At 50.0% G+C, this 21,716-nt stretch overlaps 1 protein-coding gene across 2 annotated transcripts in view; it reads left to right on the top strand.

Annotated features, from left to right (window-relative positions):
* Window positions 1-21,716, top strand: part of GRB10 (growth factor receptor bound protein 10) — a 127,352-nt gene that overhangs the window by 41,306 nt on the left and 64,330 nt on the right. For both annotated transcript variants that reach the window (XM_033088378.1, XM_033088379.1), the window contains exons 2-4: window positions 3,138-3,247; window positions 4,130-4,227; window positions 20,287-20,377. In XM_033088378.1, the coding sequence (XP_032944269.1) occupies window positions 4,177-4,227; window positions 20,287-20,377 (142 nt within the window). In that variant the 5' untranslated portion in view covers window positions 3,138-3,247; window positions 4,130-4,176. The remainder of the gene's footprint in view (window positions 1-3,137; window positions 3,248-4,129; window positions 4,228-20,286; window positions 20,378-21,716) is intronic.

Here is a 21,716-nt window from a genome sequence, read left to right as displayed (position 1 = left end):
ACCAGGGAGTATGATGTTAGCTTGGCGTTTGATGCATTTTATTAGAGACCAGACTTAATCCAGTCCTCCCGCTGTGTCTGACTGTAGTTTACTTGTCCCAAAGGAATCTGCTCAACAGAGCTCTGAGACGTGTATTTTTCTGGCTGAGAAGCAATCTCATTTGGCAAATACTTTCAAAGGTGATGTTTAAGTAATGAAATTGGCATACTTAATTGGTATTTTCGGTACTCTCAACACCCATTGCATTTGAAACTTCAGGGGGAAAATAAAAGTATGTTTCCATATATTGAACACATCCAAGAGTTCCAGAGGGCAAGCAGTAAGCTCAGAGTGAGGCAGGGAGAGAGTGGGACGTGATGGCCGAAGGAAGCATGGGGCGGGCGGGGCTGGCCGGTGGTGGGGTGCAGAAAGGGTCCTACAGGACCAGGAGGAACTGTTCTCTTTGGCATTACGGGGGAACCAGCAGACACCAACCCCTCCCCCAGGCCCTCAGGGATGTGGGTGAAGGGGGAAAGCAAGACTGTACTTAGGGTAGAAGGTGGAGGGGTGTTTGGAAAGGCTGGAAGGTGGTCTGTGGAGAGCGAGCAGACACACGTGGCAGTGGGGAGGTCTCTGAGAGGCGTCATGGTGTGGCCCTGGGATCTGGCAGCAATTGGTTGGGTGGGCGGATCACTCAGGGTTCTCCAGTGAAGCAGAGCCTGTATGTGTATACATAAAGAGGTTTATTGTAAGGAATTGGCTCACGCGACTGTGGGGGCTGGCAAGTGAAATCCGTAGGGCAGGCCGGCAGCCTGGGAACTCAGGCAGGAGTTTGCTGCAGTCTTGAGGCAGAACTCTTTCTTCTCCGGGAAACCCGAGTCTCTGCTCTCTAGGCCTTCGTCTGATTGGATGAGGCCCACCACTGTCTAGAGGGAAATGGCTTTTACATACAGTCAGGTGATTGCAGTTCTTAACCACTTCTGCGAAATACCTTCCGAGCAACCCCCAGCTTGATGTTTGGTGAGGTGGCTGGCTGCAGAGCCAGGACAAGTCCACACACGACACTGACTCTCACGGGGCAAGGTTGACTTACAGGCCGGAGAATTTGGAAGACCTGGGGGCTTGCAGGAAGCTGGAGGGAGGTTACCAGCCACAGCCCTGTCCTGAGTTAGGGGAGGGGGAGTCCTGGCCTGGACCACCCCACCCCCTTGTGAGCACACCCACTGCACCTCACTGGGCCTTCTCAGCCCAGCACCCTGTTGGGGGTTGTTTTCGTTTTTATGGTGGTAATTTAAAAGATCCTAGAGAGACGCTTGCAGAAAACATAATTGCTTGGTGGTAAATGTTGCAGATTTACGACACTTCTGTTCCTTTTAGCCACACCAGCAGTTCAGCAGTGTTTTAATATGTGGGTCTGTTTTACTTTTCTAGGACCACCATAGCAAAGGACCCCAGAGTTGGGGGCTCAAACAACATTGGTTCTCCCCCAGTTCTAGAGGCCATAAGTCTGAGACTGAGGTGTTGGCAGGATCCCCGAGACCCCTCTCCTGATATGGCTGGCCGTCTCCTCCCTGTGTCACCACATGGTCTCCCTCTGTGTGTGTCTGTCCTAATAGCCTCTTACGTTGGATTAGGGTCCAACGAACACCTCGTTTTAATGTAAGTACCTCTTTAAAAGACCCTGCCTCCAAATACAGCCAAATTCTGAGGTACAAGGCGTTAGGGTTTCAGCAAATGAATTTTTTACTTTTGAGGGTTGGGGGAAGAACATGGTTCTGCCCATAACTGGGTCTTATCTTGATTTTTTTTTTTTTTTTGGTATTTTGTTGGTGGAATTAATATCTTTAATTTTATGTCTCCCTCAGTCTTTCATTTTTCCTCTGGGAGGCTTTTATTTCTGAATTCTAAAAATATCAGACTGTAACCAGACTTTGCTAAAGACATCTGAAATGCGAGGAGCCCTGTCCCGTGACAATTTCTGGTCTTTTTCAGGTCGGAAACCTGGGTTTCCTTTGCACTGACCTTTGTTCTCTGCGTCCAGAGTTATGTTCTGGCCTTGTGTTACCGTTTTACCACTATATTTCAGTCATTCTCTTCACGGGCTATTTTCAGTGTTCCTGGAATTTCTCCCCCATGGATTTAGTTTTCTGCCATTTGGATACTCCCACTGGACAGTTCATTTTGTCTTGGGCCGTTTCTTCCCTGTATTTTTCCTGCTACTCTCCTTTTCCCTGTGTTGCCTTTCCTTCATTGAGAGAAACAATCCACTTTCTTAATCTTTCTTATTGTTTTCATAGTAAAAGTACTTCAGGAAATAACCCCTCCACAGCCGGGGATAAGAGTAGGACACAGTCCCCGTGCCCTCATCGGGGTGGTTCTTCTTGCCACTGACCGTCCTCGTGCCTCTGAAACGCAGTCTGACCATGCCCCTCCGCCCCCAGGGACCCCTACCTGTCCCTGTACTGAGGGGAGTGTGGAGTGTGGGAGGTCCCACCTAGGCGCCCCTGGACATGGTGGGGGGCCTTCTTGGAGCCGTTTTGTCTCCTCCCTGAGGACCGGTGGAGCCCCCGTTGTGAAAGCTGCCCTGTGTGGATCGGGTGCGGGGACCCAGTAAGCTGGGCAGTGGCTCTTTGTCAGCGGTTATTGAAAGTCAGGCTTGGCGGGGGCGCCGAGAGCCTCTGCTACCAGTGAACTCACAGCTTCTTTAGGGGGTGTGAGGCCAAGAAGGAGGATTTACAACTCGGTGTGGCAGGTGGAAGGATGGATGGAAGCCCACCATGTGGCCCAGAGCCCAGAGGGGACACTGACTGGGCCCTCATGGGTGGTGGTGGTTGATGAGGGGTAGTCTGCAGGGGCTTCCTGGAGGAGGTGATCTCCAAGCTCAGCCCTAAACGGTAGTAAGTGATAGCTAGTGTCCGAGCTGGGATAACACCTGTAGGTACAGAGGCCCGAGAAAGCCTCATGTGGCAGGAATTACAGCTTGTTCAGGGTCTCTGAGCCAGAGAGGAGACGAGGGTCCCTGGTAACCTCTGGGGTTATGACAGAGAATGATAGTTGCTGCTGCTCCTGAAAATATGTTTAGTCTCCAATGGTTTCTGGGTGAGAAGAACAGTATTGAGGGTCTTTTGACGTTACCTCTGGTTCCTCTCTCTTCCCAGAATCCACCAGCTGCATCCGAAGTGTGAGTCCTCGCAGCCTTCTGTCCTCGCAGGGGTGAAACGCTGCTTTGTAAGACTTAGGAGAGAAGACGCGTCCTCGAGTTCACTTTGTAGGTATTCTCCTGTATGTTAGTAACCTGGCAGAGTACTTTGTTGTGTTCTGAGGCCAAGGGTGGTCCCTGCCCAGCCCATGCTACACTGTTGATCGTCCCCTTGGTGCCGACGTGTCAGCAAGGCGGGGCCCTCTCAGACGAGTCCACTCGGAACGTTCACGACTACTTTGTATGCATCAGGCATGTGCTTTGTGCCAGATTGCAAAAAAAAAAAGAAAAAAGAAAAACAGAAAGACAGGATCTCTGTTTCCTGCTTGTCGGGAGTTCATTGTAGGAGCTGGATGTGCCTTGTAATGTCGGGGATGGTACGTCAGCTCACGGAGGAGTGGGGAAGTGTCACATGAATACTGTTCTTGAAGGTTGCAGTTAGAAAACGTGCCCTGCGGGGAGAGCGTTGGATCACTGTCGTGGTTTGCTGCCCTCTGAGAACTGTGGCCGGCAGAGCCAGCTTCTATGCAGGTGGTACCTGCAGGACCCCGACGACACACTGAGCTGACCCGCTCAGTGCTTTTCTGGAATGAGGCTCAATCTGTATTTCCCACAGTATGATGGACTCCTCAGGGTGTTAATAATTGTTATGAGAAAAGGAGTCCAGAGGACGTGTGGGTTGATTCCAGCGGGTTGGGGTCACCCTGGTCCCTTTGAGTGCCCCTCTACCCCACAGACCCTGCAACCACACAGGGCTTTTCAAGATGGTACAGTTGGTGACAGTCCCCTTGTGTTAGAAGAATAGGCAGGTGTGGCTGCTTGAGCAGACCTCCTGCCCAAACTGCCACGTGGTGTCCCAGGGCGACCCCGGGGGCCGAATCGCTCCTGAGCTAATTGCGAGCCGTGTATGTTGCCTCCGGTGTGGCTTCTCACAGTCTGTCTTTATTCCAGGTGCTGCAACACAGTAAGTGTAATTTGAAGAAGGCCAGAAGGAACCCATGGCTTTAGCTGGCTGCCCAGATTCCTTTTTGCACCGTCCGTACTACCAGGTATGGGCGAGCGTGGACGTCTGATTCTGGCAAGTGCTGCTGGTCGAGGGCCACGGCACACATGTAGTTCATAACCTTGAACCATTTCACTACTAGCAGGTCACCAGATGCTCAGCTGGGGCTGCTGGCATCGCACAGTGCCGGAAAGCAGGCACGTGCCCCAGGGTCCTTGCACGGCCTTGCCTGATGAGGAGGATCTCCTCCTCATTCCCCTGTGGCCGTGCCACCCCTTCCTAGAATGTTTTCATGGCAGTGCAGACTTGCCTGCAGGGAAGCAGGCACAGCATCGTCACCTGCTGGGCCCTGAATTCCAGAGGGGAGTTGGAATGCCGGTGAATATTGGCTTAGTCAACTGGAGGCGAGGGCTTCCACGAGGCCGAGGGCCTGGGGTAGCTTCTTGACCTCATTGTCACATGCCCCTTGTGGGTGGAGTCCTCCCCCCAACCCTCCAGGACACTTTATGGGGGAAAAAGGTCATCTCCGTTCCTTCACGTTCCCTCAGTCTTCTTCATGGGTTTCAGGGCAGGTTCCCTCACCTTCTGAAGCAGATTTTCACCTTGATTGTTACCGTATGGGCAGCGGACTCTACTTGAAGGAATGGCCCTTGCGGCTTTGGGTTTGGCAAGTGGCCCCCAGTTTCTCCTTGTCAGCCCTTCACCATCGAAAGTACACTCACCGCCTGCTGTCGGCCACCATTTCCCAGAAGGCGTCCCGTATGAAGTCCTTCCGCATGCTCTCCCCTTGGTCCGATCGTCACACTTCCCTGAACTTGCTTTTCCCTCCCTGAATCTCTGAAGTCTCCTTGTAGCTGCACTGATCAGGTTTTGCCTTTAGCATCGTGGCTGCAGAGGGACATGTTTTTAGCTTATTCGGTGTCACAGTGAAACAAACCTTCAAAGGAAGGCTGGAGATGAGGACTGCTGTTCGTTGTCACCCTTGAATTTGAGACAAAGCCCAAATTGGCTTTGATCCAGAAAAGAGGGCTAGAACTTGAACAGACCTGCAACATTGACTGGGGACTCACAGGCCTGTGGAGTCGGCTCCAGGCTCTGCCCTCTGCCCTCTGCAGTGGGGGATCGGGTCCTTATTCTTAAAGAAGGCAGGGTGACCGCACCCCATTGCTTGTTAGAGCTCCATGCTGCACCCATGGGCTGTGGGTCCAGTGCTCCTGTGGCCGCTTAGCTTTGACCAGTTATCAGGGCCCAGAAGGCACCCCTCCCCCACCTGCTGCCTGGCACCGGGCACCATCCATGAACTATAGGAAAATCTTCCTGGGGGCGTCCCTCTGAAAGTCAGTTTGGTAGAGTCACCTTCAGCCGTAGAGACAGAGCAGACCTGAAGGGAAGGGTGACGACAGAGGCCGTCTTACTTGCTCCTCCCTCCCACTGGTGTTTTTGATTTTCTGCTGGTCCGTACAGAGATGGCAGAGCACCAGCTAAAGCCAGCGCCTTACTTGATGGACGTGTCAGCTGTCTGTCACTGCCGCCCCAGTTGCCCAGGGCTGCTCTGCAGGGTCCAGGAAGCCATAGACAAATGGTGGGCATTCCCAGAGACAGGGTCGTCCTGAGGAAACGCTCAGTCATGCTGGTCAGTGGCTCTGGAAGACACTGTCTTGCTCTTATAAAAATCCAGCAGCCACACTTGGCAGCTTTTAGCTTCGATTCCTGGAAAATTAGATGACAGTTCCAGAATTTCTCAGAAAATGGGGTGATTTACAGTGAGTTCCAGTCTTGAGCAATCTGCAATATAGCAATTAGATATAGCTCCAAGTTTTTATAGAGAAGAATGTCTCCTTCAGATCTTTACCAGACAAGTGATCTCCTAGTTCTAGCAGTCCCCTGATAGCTGTGGCTCGGATTGGACACGGGCTCCGTCACGGAGTCGCCGATACGTGGAATTCTGGGCACACAAGCACCCAGATCGATGTGTGCTGTCAATTATCCTGCTTTCTGCTTTCGTGACAGAGGCCCGATGGGTGTGGGGGCCGTACAGATGAGGCCCTAAGACTTCAGATGTCCCTTTGTGATATTGGCATAGTTCTGTGGCCTTGGGGGAACCATGTAACTGTCCTGTCCCTCAGTCACCCTGCTGGTAAAAGGGTTTGTTGTGTCGGGGTTGTGTGAGGGGTGGGGGACATGCATGGAAAACGCCCAGCAGGTCCAGCCACTTCCAGGTGCCCTGTGCAGGGTTGTCACCTTATTCTCCTTGGACACTGACTGAGCACAGCCAGGTGCCAGCTGTAGACCCTGTACTGGGGGGGCGGCTTTGCGAAACAGACAAATTCCTGGGGCTCGTGTGCTGGTGAGGAGGCAGACACGGGGCAACTGGCAAACAGGACCGTGGCAATAAGAGTGATAATTCTAGAGCAAATAAAATAGGGCCATGGGAGACAGTGGCCAGGAGGTCAGGGAGGTCTTCCCGAGGAAGTGCCCTACGCGGGGGTGGTGCCCAGGCAGGACTGGGCAGGGTGGAGGAGGAAACGGCCGGGCCGGGGCTGGCCAGCCGGGAGGGGTTTAGGTTTTAGTCGACCGGGAATGGGAGTTCTTAGGGGAGTTTATGTAGAGAGGCCTAGAGCCCACTGTCTGCAATTTTAAAATCTGAAAAGCTCCGAACTGAGAGGATTTTTTCATTACTCAATCGGGGCAGAATCTGACTCGGACTGAGCTAGATTCTGGGTTCCAGGACACTGCGTTATCTTTCTCAAGCCCAAGAAATGTTTAATTCCCAACCGCATGTAGCCTCCAGGGTTTTGAGGAAAGGATTATGTGTGCCTTTTATGAGAGCTGAGGTAAAGGAAAGCCACATTCGTTATCTTTCAGAAAAGTGCAAAAAACAGAAAATAAAATGAGTTCAGGTACAAACATCTGCACAGAAGGTTGAACTGTGCTTTAGATCTGAAACAACTGTGTATACATTTGATATAGGTTATGAAGATGCCTGTTGAATTTCCAAACATTTATTCCAAATATTTATTTTTACTTTTATAATTTGTTCCCCTGATTTCTGGATCGAAAACCTATATGCTGATTTTAGAAGTAACGCACCATAGAGACCGGCCTTCTGATCCTGCCTTGCAGAGATTCGGGAGAGTGGGATACGGCACCGGAGGAATGGGTCCCGCCCTCCCTCTGTCATTTCAGAAATTCCGTCCCGGCCCCAGGCTTTCGCAAGTTGCTTCTCTTGGCTCCACTTCAGATCTGTATCCCTGAGCCTTCAGGCTGAAATCTCTCCTTCTAGGGCAGGAGTTGGCCCAGGACAGCCCGTGGGCCAAATCCCGCTCCCTGCCTGCTTTTGTAAATAAAGTTTTATTGGAACAGAGCCACACTCCTTCCTTCCCCTCTCCTCTGTGGCTGCTTTGGGGCTCTGTCAGCACAGTTGAGTGGTGCCTGGCCCGATACAGAAAATGTTTTGCCAGCCCGTTTGAGAGCACCGATGGGTGGACACAGGCCAGCGTGGCCTCTTTGTGTCAGTTTGTCTCCTCCCCAGTGTTTGGGGACAGGGCTCGCAGCCCTCCACTGAGTGTCTGCGTGCCGATCGCATGCAGCTGTGGGTTTTCTGTTGGGGGCCCGACATCTGGATTCCTCCATCTTTTGGCAAAGTCTGGAGGAGCTGGAGAGTGACATCATCCTGCATGAGCCACTTGGGATCAGTCTCTGGATCTGAATACCATTCCCAGAGTGTGTCACTGTTTTTGTTTTTTCTTTCTTTTTCCAGAGAGTGATTCTTCTGCAGCTCTTCCGTTTTTAATCTCACACACCCACAATTTGGTAAAGGGACATTTTCACTTCATTTTCTTCAAGGAAACTGTGGACAGAGAGTTCCACTTACTGTAGCTCGATCCTGTCCTTGAAGGGGGAGGGTGCAAAGAGCATTTGAAACGTCCCTTACTTTTAGGAGACCTTTCCGGTGCATGGGATATTTACCTAAAATGGTTTTGCAAATCATTTGTGGTTATAATTCTGCATTTAGTACCAAACACTGTTTAATAGAGATGTTTTGTGATGTAAAGTGGCCATTTATTCAGTAGGTTCAGGGACCACTTGCTGTCCATTCTAACAAGTTAACACATTAACACATGTAGGTGCTTTGGTCTCTGGTCCTTTTCCTTGTCACCAGGGACGGGGGCGGGGGCGGTGGGGGGGGGACCCAGAGGACAGACGGACAGACAGAGCAGATCGTGAGTGGAAAATGTGGGATTCCATGTGTGAAAGGTTGCTGTCTTGCCCTGTCACGTGGCCAGGCCCCCTCGTCCTCGTGTAAATGGGTCACACTAGTGACTCAAGTGTGGAAGGTGGAGTAACTGGGGAAGGAGAAGTAAAAGCCAGGTAGCCGCTGTGCAGACCTGCTTCGTAAACAGGGTGTTCTCCCGTTCTTCACCTTCTATGTTGGTATAAAAGTGCATCTGCTCTTCTGTTTCGTTAAACACTGTGCGTTTGGGCAGTTATGAGACCTGAGTGACCGGGACGGCTCACTGACTTTGACTCATTGGCTTTCTCCTGGGGAGGGAAGGAAATCCCTGGAACAGCCTGGCATGTGTCAGTAGGTCCCATAAGACAACCAAATATCCATCCCAAAAGTTTTGACAGCATTTTGTTTTTGACAGGCACCCCAGGTGGTGCTTCTGATCAATCCGTGAGTAACTTTGGGAGAACCTCAGCCTTCGATAAAAGCGAGGATGGACACTAGAGTCGGTGGCACAGGAAACGCTGCTCCATTGTTTACTAAACGGCGTGTTTGTGGAATCACATTTTTCCATACTTAGAATTTCACCAACTTGGAAGAGTCAGCTCCATCTCTGAGCCACAGCTATTACACTGGCAGGAGTTCCCCCACCTCTCACTAGCGTTCTTAAGACACAAAACCATTGTAAAATTGGGCAGTTGTGTCATTGTTGGTGTTGCCTGACCCCTGACCTCCAGGCCTCCTCTCCACATGACAGCTGCCCCCTTCTCCGCAGCCAAACCCGGTCTTTGGAGTCACTGGTACCTGGTTCTGAATTTCCGTCAGTGTGTTACCTCTCCCAGTGAGTTATGTCCAGAATTAGAGACCTGGATACAGTCAGAAGACCTTAAATACTGAAGTGCCCATCCTTCCTGGGGCCTGGGAGGAGACAGCGGGGTTCGGTGTCAGAGTGGGCAGCTCTGTGAGCCGCGTGGACTGGGGGCTGTCGGAAGGTCAGCCCTGAGGCAGTCCCGCAGCTGCGTTTGGGAAGGTGGTGGCCTTGGGTCACACAGGACCAGCCGCTGGCAGAAGTGGAGCTCCATGGTCACGTCCGCGTCCTGGCCTATGTGTCCTGCAGTCCTGAAGGTTGACTGCTGTGCTTGGAGCCGTGCAGGACCCATGAGCCATCTCTTCTTGGGCCCTGGGAGCTGGTGAATTTTAATTTCTGCATTGGCTGTGAGGTAGACCTGGAAAGTCCTGCATGAACACTTTCAGGGTTCTAGCAGAGGATGAGGCCCTGTGGGGGTTTGTTGGCTACATTTTCCCGCCCTGGCAGTGAGTGGGCAGCATGGAGACGGCCACTCCGTCCTTTTGGAGTTTGAGCGTTTGAACTGTTTTGGCGTTTGTGTTGTTCCCTTAGCTACTCTTATCTTCATAAACATCTGATGTGTGAGGCCAGTGTCCGGAGGTTCCTTTTGGGGTGAAACTTGTGAGCACGCTTTGGGGGACATGCTGTTTCCTGTCCCCATAGGCCACTGTCAGAACTGCTCTGTCACCTTCTACTTCCGGTTGGACTCATTTCAGGAAAAAGGAAATCAGAAAAGATGTCAACCTAATTTCCATTATATAGTCTCATGTGGACACTTGGTTTGCTGTGCCATCAGCTGCTCACAGATGGCCCTTTGCCTGGTCTTCATGTAAAAGTTGGTGATGGAGGAGGCAGAGATGGAGACCATGCAGGTGATGGCAGAGGTGATGCTGGAGGCGATGCTGGAGGTAGTTGAGGTGGTGGGAGGAAATGGACGGAAGTGATGGCAAAGGTGATGGCGGAGGTGAGGGCAGAGGTGGCGGCACCAGCAGGACTAGTTGTGAAAACAGCAGCTACTGTTTCCTGAGCGACGCTTTACATGCGTGACCACACTAAATCTTCCAAAGCGTCCTGCGACGTGACCCGCGCGCACACAGGGAGGTTTCGTGTCCTCCCGGGTCACTCGGCCACTCGTTTATGGACATTCTAGTGCAAGGGTTCTTCCCTGTTTGGCAGAGCTGCTTCGTTGATGTGGGAAAGCCGACTCAAAAGACTGGAGCAAAAATGACTTGGCAAAGGCATTTTATTTTGGGAAAACCATTCGTCAAGATTGACAGGCTCTGGGCACGAGGTTTCTTTGTAGCATGATGGAAATGTTCTAAATTCAGATTGTGGCGATAGCTGGAGAAACCTGTAATTACCCTGACATTCTTTGGATTGTACACTTACAACAGATGAAACTTAGGTTGTGTAACTTACATATCAGGAAAGCTGTTTAAAAAAATGAAAGGCCAGTGCACTTGCCCTCCCCCTCGAATAACTGCTATGGGTGTTTGTGTGCCCAGAGTCACGGAATAGGTAATTGGATTTAACGAGAGGCACGTCATACGCTTTTGCGGGTAAAGTCAGGAACAGCGGCCCATGCAGGTAGTTACCTCGAAAGAAGTGCCTGAGGATGGAGCACGTGTGGCGGTCTGTGTCTTTTTAGGTCTTAGTGCCTGGGTACACCGAGATTTCAGTGAAAACCTGGGGCTTTTCTACATGGTAGCATTGTCCCTGCCAAGCGCGGCATCTTCCTGTTTTGGAGAAAAGTTTGTTGAACTCTCCTGAGAGACGGTCCTGGTATTTTCATGTGAGAATCAGCAGCCTTTGTTGACACGATATCAGTACAAAGCATTCCCCTGGCTCTGTGAGAAGAAGGCCGATGGTGAGTCTTTCCTTTCTCTCATCTCAGGTCATGGGAAACAGGTGAAGCCAGGTTTGTGACTTGCTTTTGGGTCAGTTTGATATAAATCTGTTATTCCCTGTACTCTTGCTAGACACAAATAGCTATATCTAAACAAGCAGTGTCATTTTGGCCAAAAAGTGGCCCCAGGTCGCTTGTTAGGAGTGTTATTTCCGTGGAGGGGGGCGAATTTTCCAGACCTGGCAACTGGCAAAACGTGGGGTGCTGACATGGCAGCTTTTACCCAGTTCTCTGCTGTTTGAGGAATTTGCAGGATTGGTTAGTAGAATGACAGGATGGTAGCTAAGCGGCCGGTAGCTCAGTGCTGGTAAGAGCTGCGCTCTCCGTCACACCCCTGTGGCTTCCATGGCTATCAGCTGTGGGGACCTGGCCCCGTCCCCTTCCTCCCTTTTTCCTCATCTGTAAGAATGGAGGTCAGAACAGCACTTGTTAAAGAAAGAACTTAAACGAGGCAGCAAGCATTATCTAGCTCTGGGCCTGGTCCCCAGGAATTGCCATAGAAACCCTGCCGTGTTTACATCCATTTTTAATAAAAATTAGTAATCGTCTGTATAGCTGTGGGGAGGGCCAACGTTCACTCCTAGTCACAGCTAACTGGCCATGTATGTTTGAAACTTTTAGAACAGGACATGTGTGCGGTAGACAGAAGCGGGCATTACGCGAAGAAGGGAACTTATCTATGGTAGTTGATAGGAGGAGGCCTCCCCGCTCTGGAACTGCAGGAAATACAAGCAGCATAGGATATAGTCTCTCATTCTTCACGAGGGCAGCCGTCGCACATTTTAATGGGCTTTGCCTTTGGATCTGTTTGACACTGTTACCTGTTCTTGTGTGAAATGACAAAATCCAGCCCAATGGCCTTTCCCACATTGACCTCCAGAAGCTTCTTCCTGCGGTACCTGGGGTAGGGGGTGCAGTGATTTCACTGGACAACCCACTCTGCTGGGCAGGCAGGCGCTGCCTGGTGGGGGAAGGCCCGGGGGAAGGCCCGTGCGCGGCTGGGACCTGGAGGGCGGGATCCCGTGTTACTACATCCTTCCTGGCCTTACAGCGGGATTGGCCAGGGCAGCTGTAGGGAAGGTTGTGGGAGGCTGGGAGAGCCCCTCAAACTTTGTCCCTGGATGTACCCATTTCCCCCACACCATGCTCATGCATTGTTTGGTTGGTTGGTTGGTTCTGTGTACCTGTAGTATCTAAATTCATCCACATTAAGATTTCAGCTTGTAGGTTTAGGTCCCGCGTTCGTTCTCACTGGTTGAAGACATTTCAGATCCCCTCACTCTGTTCTTTGTGGCTTGGTCTTTGTTTGAGAAGGGTGCCTTCTGTGCCTTTATTCAGCTCCCTGTAAAGATTGTGCCCCAGGCAAGGCTGAGGACACAGCCTGTGATCCTGTGACACCACTGGAGAGAGATCCCTTGTACAGCCTTCGCGTCCCTGTGGCTAGTGCCGCGCACTGAAAAATGGGTCACTTTCATCCCTGAAAAGCCCTTTATTTACATCATTTTAATTTTACCCACGAACCGACCTATGAAGCCGCCATCCCGTCCCAGGAGGCACCAAGGTGCAGGGCACTCTGTGAGTCATGACGAGTTAGCAGATAGGGACCTGGGATTTGACCCTCGGTCTGGCCTTGAGCTCTGCATTCCCATTTGTTACCTGGCAAATGCTGCGCTGACTGTTACACTCCTGTCGCATAGAATTCCCCCAGCTGTTCTGCGGGGTGTGCGTGGGTTTGTTCTTTGGGTCAGGAAACTGTTCCTACTGCTCAGTGGACCTTCTTTGGTCTCTTCAGCAGGTTCCCTCCCCTTGGTTCTCTTGTACTGTTCAGAAGCAGCTGAGGCAGGATTTATTAGGTGCTCTCCTTGCTACAGAATACAAGTGCCAGCTGACGACTGACCCGTGGAAATCTGCCCCTTGTCTTCTTTGTGCCCAGGCCACGAGGAGATGCTTTTCATGGAAGCACAGTTTGTGTTGCTGGGGGTCTGACAGGGCAGGGGTGTGTCCTGGTGACAGGGCCCCGTGCTGGTCCTTCCACTCTGGGCCTCCACCCTCACCCCTCACTGCCGCCCCCGGAATCAGAGGTGTCCCTGCCCCAGAATGAGGCTCAGTGTAGACCTGGAGTCTAGAGGAGGGGGTGCTCACCACCCCCTCAACCCCCTTACTTCCCACCTTGAGTTGTAGCAAGGCAGCAGAATGCGGGGTAAGAGACCGTTTTCATCTGGGCTGTCAGAGAATGCTCCAGAAGGAGGCCGCTTCAGGGCTCGGCCTTGAGGATGTGTGGATGGCATGCACGGAGGGCAGGACACAGAATATTCCAGATAGTGAGGAATCCGTAGGCAGCGCAGGACAGGGAGGCACACAGGCGGTGAACAGTGTGTTTGAAGTAGAGGAAACCTGGGCCGGGAAGGCGGCCCCTGGAACAGTCCATGTGCGTGAACCACTTCAGGTGAAAAGCTCAGACTCTGCCCCACTGCCTGCCGTCGGGACTGGGCAGGACGCAGCCTGGGAGTCTACATTTCAAACACGTTCTTCTGGGTGAGGCTAGTGAGCTGCTCCGGGCTGACCACACTTGGACACCGCTCCTGGTGGCCAGGTGCTCAGGCCTTGTCACCAGGCTGTGGGGGAGGAGAAAGAATTTATCTTCTGCCCTTCTAAGTTTTTCTGGCTGGACTAATGACCAAGTTAACACGAGGCAGATTAACAGGGAACAATGACCAAGTTTATTACGTATGTACATACGGGGGTTCCATAAGACTGTGGGACTCAAGGACACACACTGGACACTTGAGGCTTATGTGTCACCTTGAGCTAAGGAGAAGGGGGTGCTTTGTGACTTCAAAGGGCAGGGAGGCAATTGACACGCAGATGGAAAAGCACATATTTGGTGAGTCAATGTTTGCTGGGGCATCTTTAACAATGAGACACAGAGAGGACTCTGACCTGAGGGGCCTTGGTGGGTCCTCCCTGACTCTCTCACCTCGTTTGTGTTAAACATGCTTACCTGTGACAGTCGCTCCCTTCTGGAGCAGGTCCGCTGTCTAGATTCTCTTAGGCAGTGAAGGGAAGAGCAAAGGTTTTGTTGTTGTTTGTTTGTTTGTTTTTGAGACGTTTGTTTCTTAAAAATAACCAGGTTAAGATCATCGATATCCCAAAACGTGTATTTTGGGGTGGCAAGCTCTGCTCCCCTCAGGGCCCGCCAGAGTCCAGTCCTGGGCTTGAGTCGCGTATGTGTAATCTCTCTACAAGCTGGTTCCTTGTCAGTGGTGCGGGGACAGTGGAGCTCAGAGGTCCTGCAGTGGGCAGTGGGTGTACTCCTGGGGCGGGAGGAACTTTCAGGGCTCAAGAGCTAGCAGAGCTGATGTTCCTGCCTGGGGCCCAAAAGAGGCCTAAAGGCTCAAGGCCAGGACATTCCTGCAACCCCTGGGTGTGGTCCATGAAGGAACGTTCCAGAGGAACAGCGCTGCTGAGCTGGAGAACCAGGCCCTTGGCCCACCCTCTCCTGCAGAGCCCAGGGACCAGGCTGCTGGCCGAGCCACCCCTGCAGCAGAGTGCAGCTCAAATGAGAACACAGCACAGGCCACTTTGGAAAGTACTTCTAAAGCAACCTGGGTTTGGGAGTCCAGGTGACTCTCGCAGCTCTAATTCAGGGGCTTCACCGCTGCTCCTTGTTTAGAAGCAGCAGCACGGTAATGAGGGCTCTGGTTTAGATGAGCGTTAGCTGCTGGCAGCCGCCTTCAGGGGCGAAGCCTCACTTCCCTTCCAGTCCCTGGCCTCCTGCAGAGGAGGGGGCTTGGAGCACTGGCCCAGGGCCGCTGCCAGGCCACGTGTCATCCTGACCCTAACCTGGAACAGGAAACCCCCCAGACAAACACTAGCCCTGAGAGGACACCAAGCCAGCACTGTGACAAGCTTTTCCTCTCGCTCCAGCTGCTATTACCCCGCGTCTGGCAAAGTGCATTGTTGCCTTTGAAGAGCAGACGGACATTTGTCCCTGACCTTCTAGAGTGGACAGGAGGGTTTTCTGTGTTCTGTGCTGTGGTGGCTAGCTTCTCCCCGCTGCTGTTGTGTTTTGGCTTCATTTTACAAACGGCACCATTTTTCATGTTGTTGTATCTTTCCTGCTTTCTCAAGGTAACAGAATTCTTGTCTGAAGCTTCTAAAAAGTACATTTCTTCTTTGACCTGGGAGTTTTACATATGAACAGATGAGCCTATTGTTGAGATTTTGTTCTCACTGCTATGGTTTGTCATGTAAACCTGTCAGATTGGGACAGACCTTTAGGTATAGAGCTGCCAGGTGAAGTATAGGATGCCCAATTGAGTTTAGATAAACCACAAAAATAAATTTAGATAAACCACAGAAATATTTTTAGGAGAAGTCTCATGCAATATTTGGGATATACTTGCACCAAAGAAATTAAATTATTGGTTTATCTGAAATTCAAGTTTCCCTGGACATCCCATATTTTTGTTTGCTAAATGTGGCAGTGCTGTTTAGACAGGGTTGCCTTAAATTAGGTTTGAAAGTTGCTTGCTTTCTAAATAGCTGTCTCAAGGGGGTCTGGTTTGCTTGTCACTGCTGACAGGAGTTCTCAGGGAAAGCGGTGTGTGGACCGGATGGCGGGTCAGACCGGAGCTTTCACAGGAGACACCAAGGGTGCATGTGTACTCACAGGGCACGTCCATCCCCAGAGAGGCCTTGCTCGGGGCGCCTGGAGGCATGTCCCCCACCCTTTGAAATATATGGGGAAGACAGCCTCTTGGTTTAGATAAACCAGTGTCGGTGTGATCTGATTTCAGTCAGATGACCCAGTATCAGTGCTCGTGTTGGTAAAGGGTGGTAGTTACCCTGTATTTCTAAGTAAATATTCCAGATGAGGAGTTTTAATAACTTAAGCAAACTGTGAAACTATTCTGAAGTTCCCTTGGAGGAAATGTCTGAGGAACTTGGGTCTGCTGACGATAAACATGCTGGCAAACTATGAGGACGGGAAATGTGGGGCGTTGGCCCAGGGACGAGTGAGAAGGCACAGATCTGTTTGACCGATGAGTAGGCCGACGAGAAACAGACATATGTGTATGTAGGGGCATCATGTGTGGTCAGTGTGACCTTCCAGATCAGACAGAGGGGAAGATTGGGTGTGAAACGGGCCTGGGCGAACTGGTCAACCATTGGGGGTGGGGGTGGGGTGTCAATTCGTAGCCTCATCTCTTCCTGTTCGCCCCAATAAATGTCAGTTAGCTGAGAGGGTAATGCATCGAGTTTAACAAGAAATTAGAATAAAACATGAATGGATGGTTTTCAGTCTTCTTGACAGAGGGTAAAGGCAATTGTCAGGTTTAAAATTATGACCCAAAAAGAAAATTTCAGTGAAACTCAACTGCGTTGACTAAAACTTCTGAGAAGCAAAAACATAATTAAATCTAGAGACAGACAAAGCGGGAAAGTATGTACTACAAATATGACCAAACTCCATTTCCTACCACAGAAAGAGCTCATCCTGGGGGCATTAGGGAGCAGTGTGGGGGTTCCCACCAAGTTAGGCCCTGCTTTGTGCTTCACATTAGAAACCCCCTACCCAGCAACCCCTAAGGGGTTACTGAACCCACTTTACAAATGGCCAGTGACTCAGCGAGTCCCGTTACCTAGCCCCCAACCCTCAGAGCCTGAGTGGGGGGCTGTGGCACCCTCACAGACGTGACTGGAAAGCCCACGGGCCCTCGGGCACTCATCCAGCAGGTCTGTCAGGACGGCCCAAGAGAACAAGGACAAAGAGCTAATGAGCAGATGAAAAAATGTTCAGCCTCGGTATGTAAGACCTGCTTGTGAAAGCCACAGGGCGAGGCCACTGCTCACCTCGGGGATTGGCAAGACAAATTCCAGAAAAGTCAGTCACTGTCCTGGCCGCCCCACATATTATGAAATGGGCAATTCTCCTCTATTTGGGGTGGAAGACTGCAACTGTGTGAACAGGTTGACAGTCTGTATCTCGACTCTTAAAAATACACAGGTGACCTTTGGTCTACTCATTCTACTTCTAGGGATCCTAAGTGAATAATCAGAAATGTGTACAAAGTTTTATGCACAAAGGTCTTCATTTGATCCTTATTGATGCTCTCTGAAATTTGCAAATGACTGAAAGCGTCTCCTAGAGCAGTTTAGAATCTGAAAAATATTTACCAAGGTTTTACAATAACCTCTTACAGTGTTAATTGAAGGAAAAAAAGCAAAGCACAAAAGTGTTCATGCCATATGATTTCAACAGTGAATGAGAGTGGTAAGAAGTTACCCTCCTGTCCTAGGATTTAGGCGAATTTGTATTTTATGTCGGGTCCATACTTCCAAAACATTAAACAGGTTGTTTTAAAAGAGGGAAATGTTTCTCTGAGATGGTCAAGAGCCATCTGGAAGAAACACTGGATGGACAAAGTCTGGCTGTGGGGCTGTGGAGACTAGGTGGGGGAACCCAGTTGGGGAGACCCCACTATATTTGGGGGCTGGGGTACCACCTTCTTCAGTGGCCTCCATCACCCAGCTCCAGGTGCAGGCACCTTGGCGGGGTTCTTGGCGCCATTCCTTCCACCTCCCAGACACCAGGTCCTCCCAACCAATCTCTGTCCTCTTTCCTCATCACAAACTTACCTTCCTGACCACCTGTATGTTCACCGATGGGGCCTTGATGACAGAAACCTGGTGTTACACATCTAATTTATGGAGTACTAGGGCTCCGGAAGTGCTGGTGGAGATTGTTGCCATGGAAAATTCCAGAAAGATAGATTAAAACACAATTATATGTGTCACATGGTTATGGTTCCATTTTTTTTTTTTTTTAAATCAGGATCACTTGTAACCCCCATGTGATTCAACTATACCATGTGTACTCTCCATAAATAATTCAGACATTGCACACATATACACACAGTGTGTGTGCATTTTTTTTTCCTCCCTGAAAGCACAGACCCAAACAGATAGGACAGCATCCCTGGGTGAGAGTCTACAGGTTCCTTTGAATGTTTTCTTTATGCTTTATTTTGATATCTGAATTTTTCATGATTAGCAAGTATTACATCTATGATTAAAAACAAAAAGAAGCTATTTCTTCTGAAAAGAGAGCAAAGAGAAGACTGTGAAAACACCTGGGGAGCCATAGGGCTTTGTTTGAGTTCCCCAGGAAGGCGTGAATGCGGCTGCCGGCCACTTCCTTCCTCCTCCTAAGTGGCAGAAGTGGGTGCCTGGCCCTTCTGGACTCTGTCCCCAGCTCCCCACCAGACCCACACCTGTTTACCGCAGGCTGTGGTCTCCCGGCGAAGCAGAGTCCTGCCATCCCTTTCTACCCGCTCTGACACGGAAGCCACTCACTGGGGAGCACGTCGGCCGCCAAGCAACTTTTTGAAATAAATGAGTTTCTTGGGCAGCCTGGGTGGGAAGAAGCGTGGGCTCTGAAGCCGGCGACCTGGCTGTCTGTCCTAGGGCTGCCCCTTCCCCAGCTGGGGGACGGGGTGGGGGGAGCATTTCCTTGCCGTATTGTCCTCATGTGGATGATGAGGTCCCACCCTGGCAGTCAGCTGTCATGTGGCACACGTGTGTCGCAGGTTCCTGTGCACAGGCAGGGACAGGGTTGCTGATGGTCAACTGTGTGCTATGTTTATGGCAGTCATCTAATGAAGAACCATCCAAACCTGTAGAGAACTCGAATGAGTTTCTTTGAGACAAACTAACAAAGATTGCCGGGAAGCAAAAGCTCAACAAATTGAGAAAATGCTCTGGAGAAGGGCAGTTCGGCAGCTTATTTTATACATTAGAATCAAAGGAGGAGACTAAGGGGGAGTACATGGAATCCATGGGTGGTAGATTAAGGGGTTGGGAGAAAGCAAAGCTGGGCAATCGCTGGTTTTGGATATAAAGTAAAATGGAGGGGTACACACTGCTGGTACAAAGGTGGGCATAGGACAGTTAGTAATTCACGTTTACAGCACAGAGATGGTTTGCGGGGGACAAGGTAACAGCCAGGAGTTCTGCGGTGTTGTGCTCTGGGGCCTGGGCTGTGCCCTGAGGGGTCTAGGAAAGGAGATGGCTGACATTCCAAGGGTATGTTATCTTAGATGCACAAAGACAAAAGATAGACTCACTTAAGGTAAAGAGTGACCTTTGTCAGGGAAGCTACAGGCCTACGTGACTGCCGGCCACAACCGCTTTTAGTTAGGAATTTGTATGTTCAGACCATCCCCTGGGGTTACTTTCGGTCTCTTGTCAGGCTGTCCACGCAGGCTCCTGAGCTTGTCAGCTTTCGCATGGGGCCCCTTCTTTGTCCACACATATTATTATTAATATTAATGGGGGATTTCTCTTGCAGGCCTTATACTTTTGGTACAGTTCTAAAATCGTTCTAATTTCGGAGGTAATACATGTGCGTTACAAACATCTCAAAGAGTTCTTCAATATGTAAGAGAAAGTCTGTATCTCTGCAGCCCGGGCGAATCACTGCTAATATTTGGTTATTAATGTTCAGTGCGTCGATATGAGAAGGCCCACTTTGCTTTCCCACATTTTGATGAATGTTTCATGGGCTTGATTATAATCCCATGGAGATGTTTTTCTAGAGTTGTGGGCTTGGTCGTCATATTGTTGTTATAACTTTTGCCTAAAATTTCCATCCTCACCCTGATGTCTGAAAAATGCCCCTGAACTCTTTCTGCCTTTGGAGGGGGCCAGTAATTAAACAGCCTCTGGGTGTATCTGTTCCAGGTAACAGACGGTTGGGAAGGGGGTGGGGGCTGTGGGGGAGGCTTGAGTACAGTGATCATTATGGAAAAGCCATGTGCTCTGTGGAATGCTAACTATTTATATTTGTTGTTCAAATCTAACAGTTGACAATACTTCTTGAATTGCTATTCAGAGAGAGGAATTTAAGCCATAAAACCAGGAGTGACTTCTCTTCCAACTCCCATGCCAAGCGGGTTGCCCCTTTTCATGATTAACTTCCCCGTTACAGTATATTTTGAACAACTGTCATTTAAAACAAAAAAGGCAAAGACATGGAAAGGAAGTGCTGGGGATGGTGGACGTCGCAGACAAATGTGAAATGCGTCTTTTGACCAAAACCTTCTGTTCCTTGTCTCCCTAGGACCAGGCAGAGCAGGCATCTGCTCAGGACCCAGGAGACCTGGCAGCACCCAGCTTCCCAGCCCAGGGTGAACGGCTCAAGAATCACCAAGGTAACGGGTGATAACAACATGGCGACCCAGATGCCGTCCCACCCAACTTCAGCTTTGCAACAATGCTAGGACTTCGTATTTTAAGAAATGTTTTTGTTACTAATATAAGAAGATTCTAACTTTTTTCCCCTGGAAGGAAACCAAATTCTAAAAAAGAGAAAAAATACTTGGGTTGGGATCTGCATATACCAAGGGTGCTAAAAAAATGTATACACGGGACTTGTGTTCATCTTTTGTTACCGGTGTCTATTGAGTATTACAATTTTAATACAGTTTTTTCCTTTCTGAAAATGTGTATACAGTTTTTGGGCATCCTCTCCTTGTAGTGAACAATTCCAGGGGGCAAAACTTTAAAATTGATTTTATGTGAGTCCCCCCAGGATTCCGCTTAAAAGCAGCTTGATGGTGTATACGGAGGGCTCCTCCAGGGTGACCGTCTCTTGATCTTGGCATGTTTGTATTTGCACTTAGCCTGGTTTTACATGTGTACCCTTGTAATTCTCTACCTTTCTATGGTCCCTTCTATCCCTTCTAGTTAATTTCTGATGGGCCATCGTGGGAAAGAGAGGAATGAGACCGAAAGGGTCAAGGGTTAGGAAATTGGGTGTCATGAATGCAAGCTGTGATGTAGGATGGAACAGGGAAGGGAACTTGCCTCTGGTCATGAGATGGAACAGGGGAAATGCGCAAGGCTGGCTGCTTGGGTTATTGGAGAGTGGAAGTACAAGAAATTAAAGGGTTGGAACTGGCAGGGATTAGAATAATTAGATTTTTTAAATTGCATAATGAGAAAGGATGAAATTTATCAGAAATAAAAGCTGAGAGCTGACCATGAAGTCCAAGAGAAGTTTTCTCAGGTACCTGAGAATGTACTTTGGTAAAAGCAGGGAGGGTTTTGTGTGTCAGGCATAATTTTAGGGTCATCACTTAGAAAACTTTCAAATGAGATGACGCAAGGGAAAGAGGCCTGATTTGTTAATATTGGCTTTGAAACCTAGGAAAATCTTAATGTATGACATTTCACTACTTACCAGTGGTCTCGTTTAAATGGAAACAATCTAAGTGTTGGTAGTAATGGTCATATAAAATTTTTGTTAATACTTCAATCAGAAGTTAGAAAAAAATCACCCTGAGAGGACTTTTCAAACTTAGCGTCCCCCTCAGCCCCTCATGTCTGTCAGTCGTACATTCAAATGTCACATGCCTATTGCAGTATGCAGGTGGTATCCTTGGGGGCCTTGTGGCACAGGAGGGACGGGCCTTCCTTATGTGGACGGGAGCTGAGTCTCCTTCCGTAAGGAGCTGCACAGCAGGTGCCTGAAGCTGGCGTGACAAGCCC

The sequence above is a fragment of the Rhinolophus ferrumequinum genome, chromosome 20 (genome assembly GCF_004115265.2).
Source record: "Rhinolophus ferrumequinum isolate MPI-CBG mRhiFer1 chromosome 20, mRhiFer1_v1.p, whole genome shotgun sequence".
Taxonomy (NCBI): Eukaryota; Metazoa; Chordata; class Mammalia; order Chiroptera; family Rhinolophidae; genus Rhinolophus; species Rhinolophus ferrumequinum.
The sequence above is the reverse complement of the archived record's forward strand: the minus strand, read 5'-3'. Positions and strand labels throughout refer to the sequence as shown.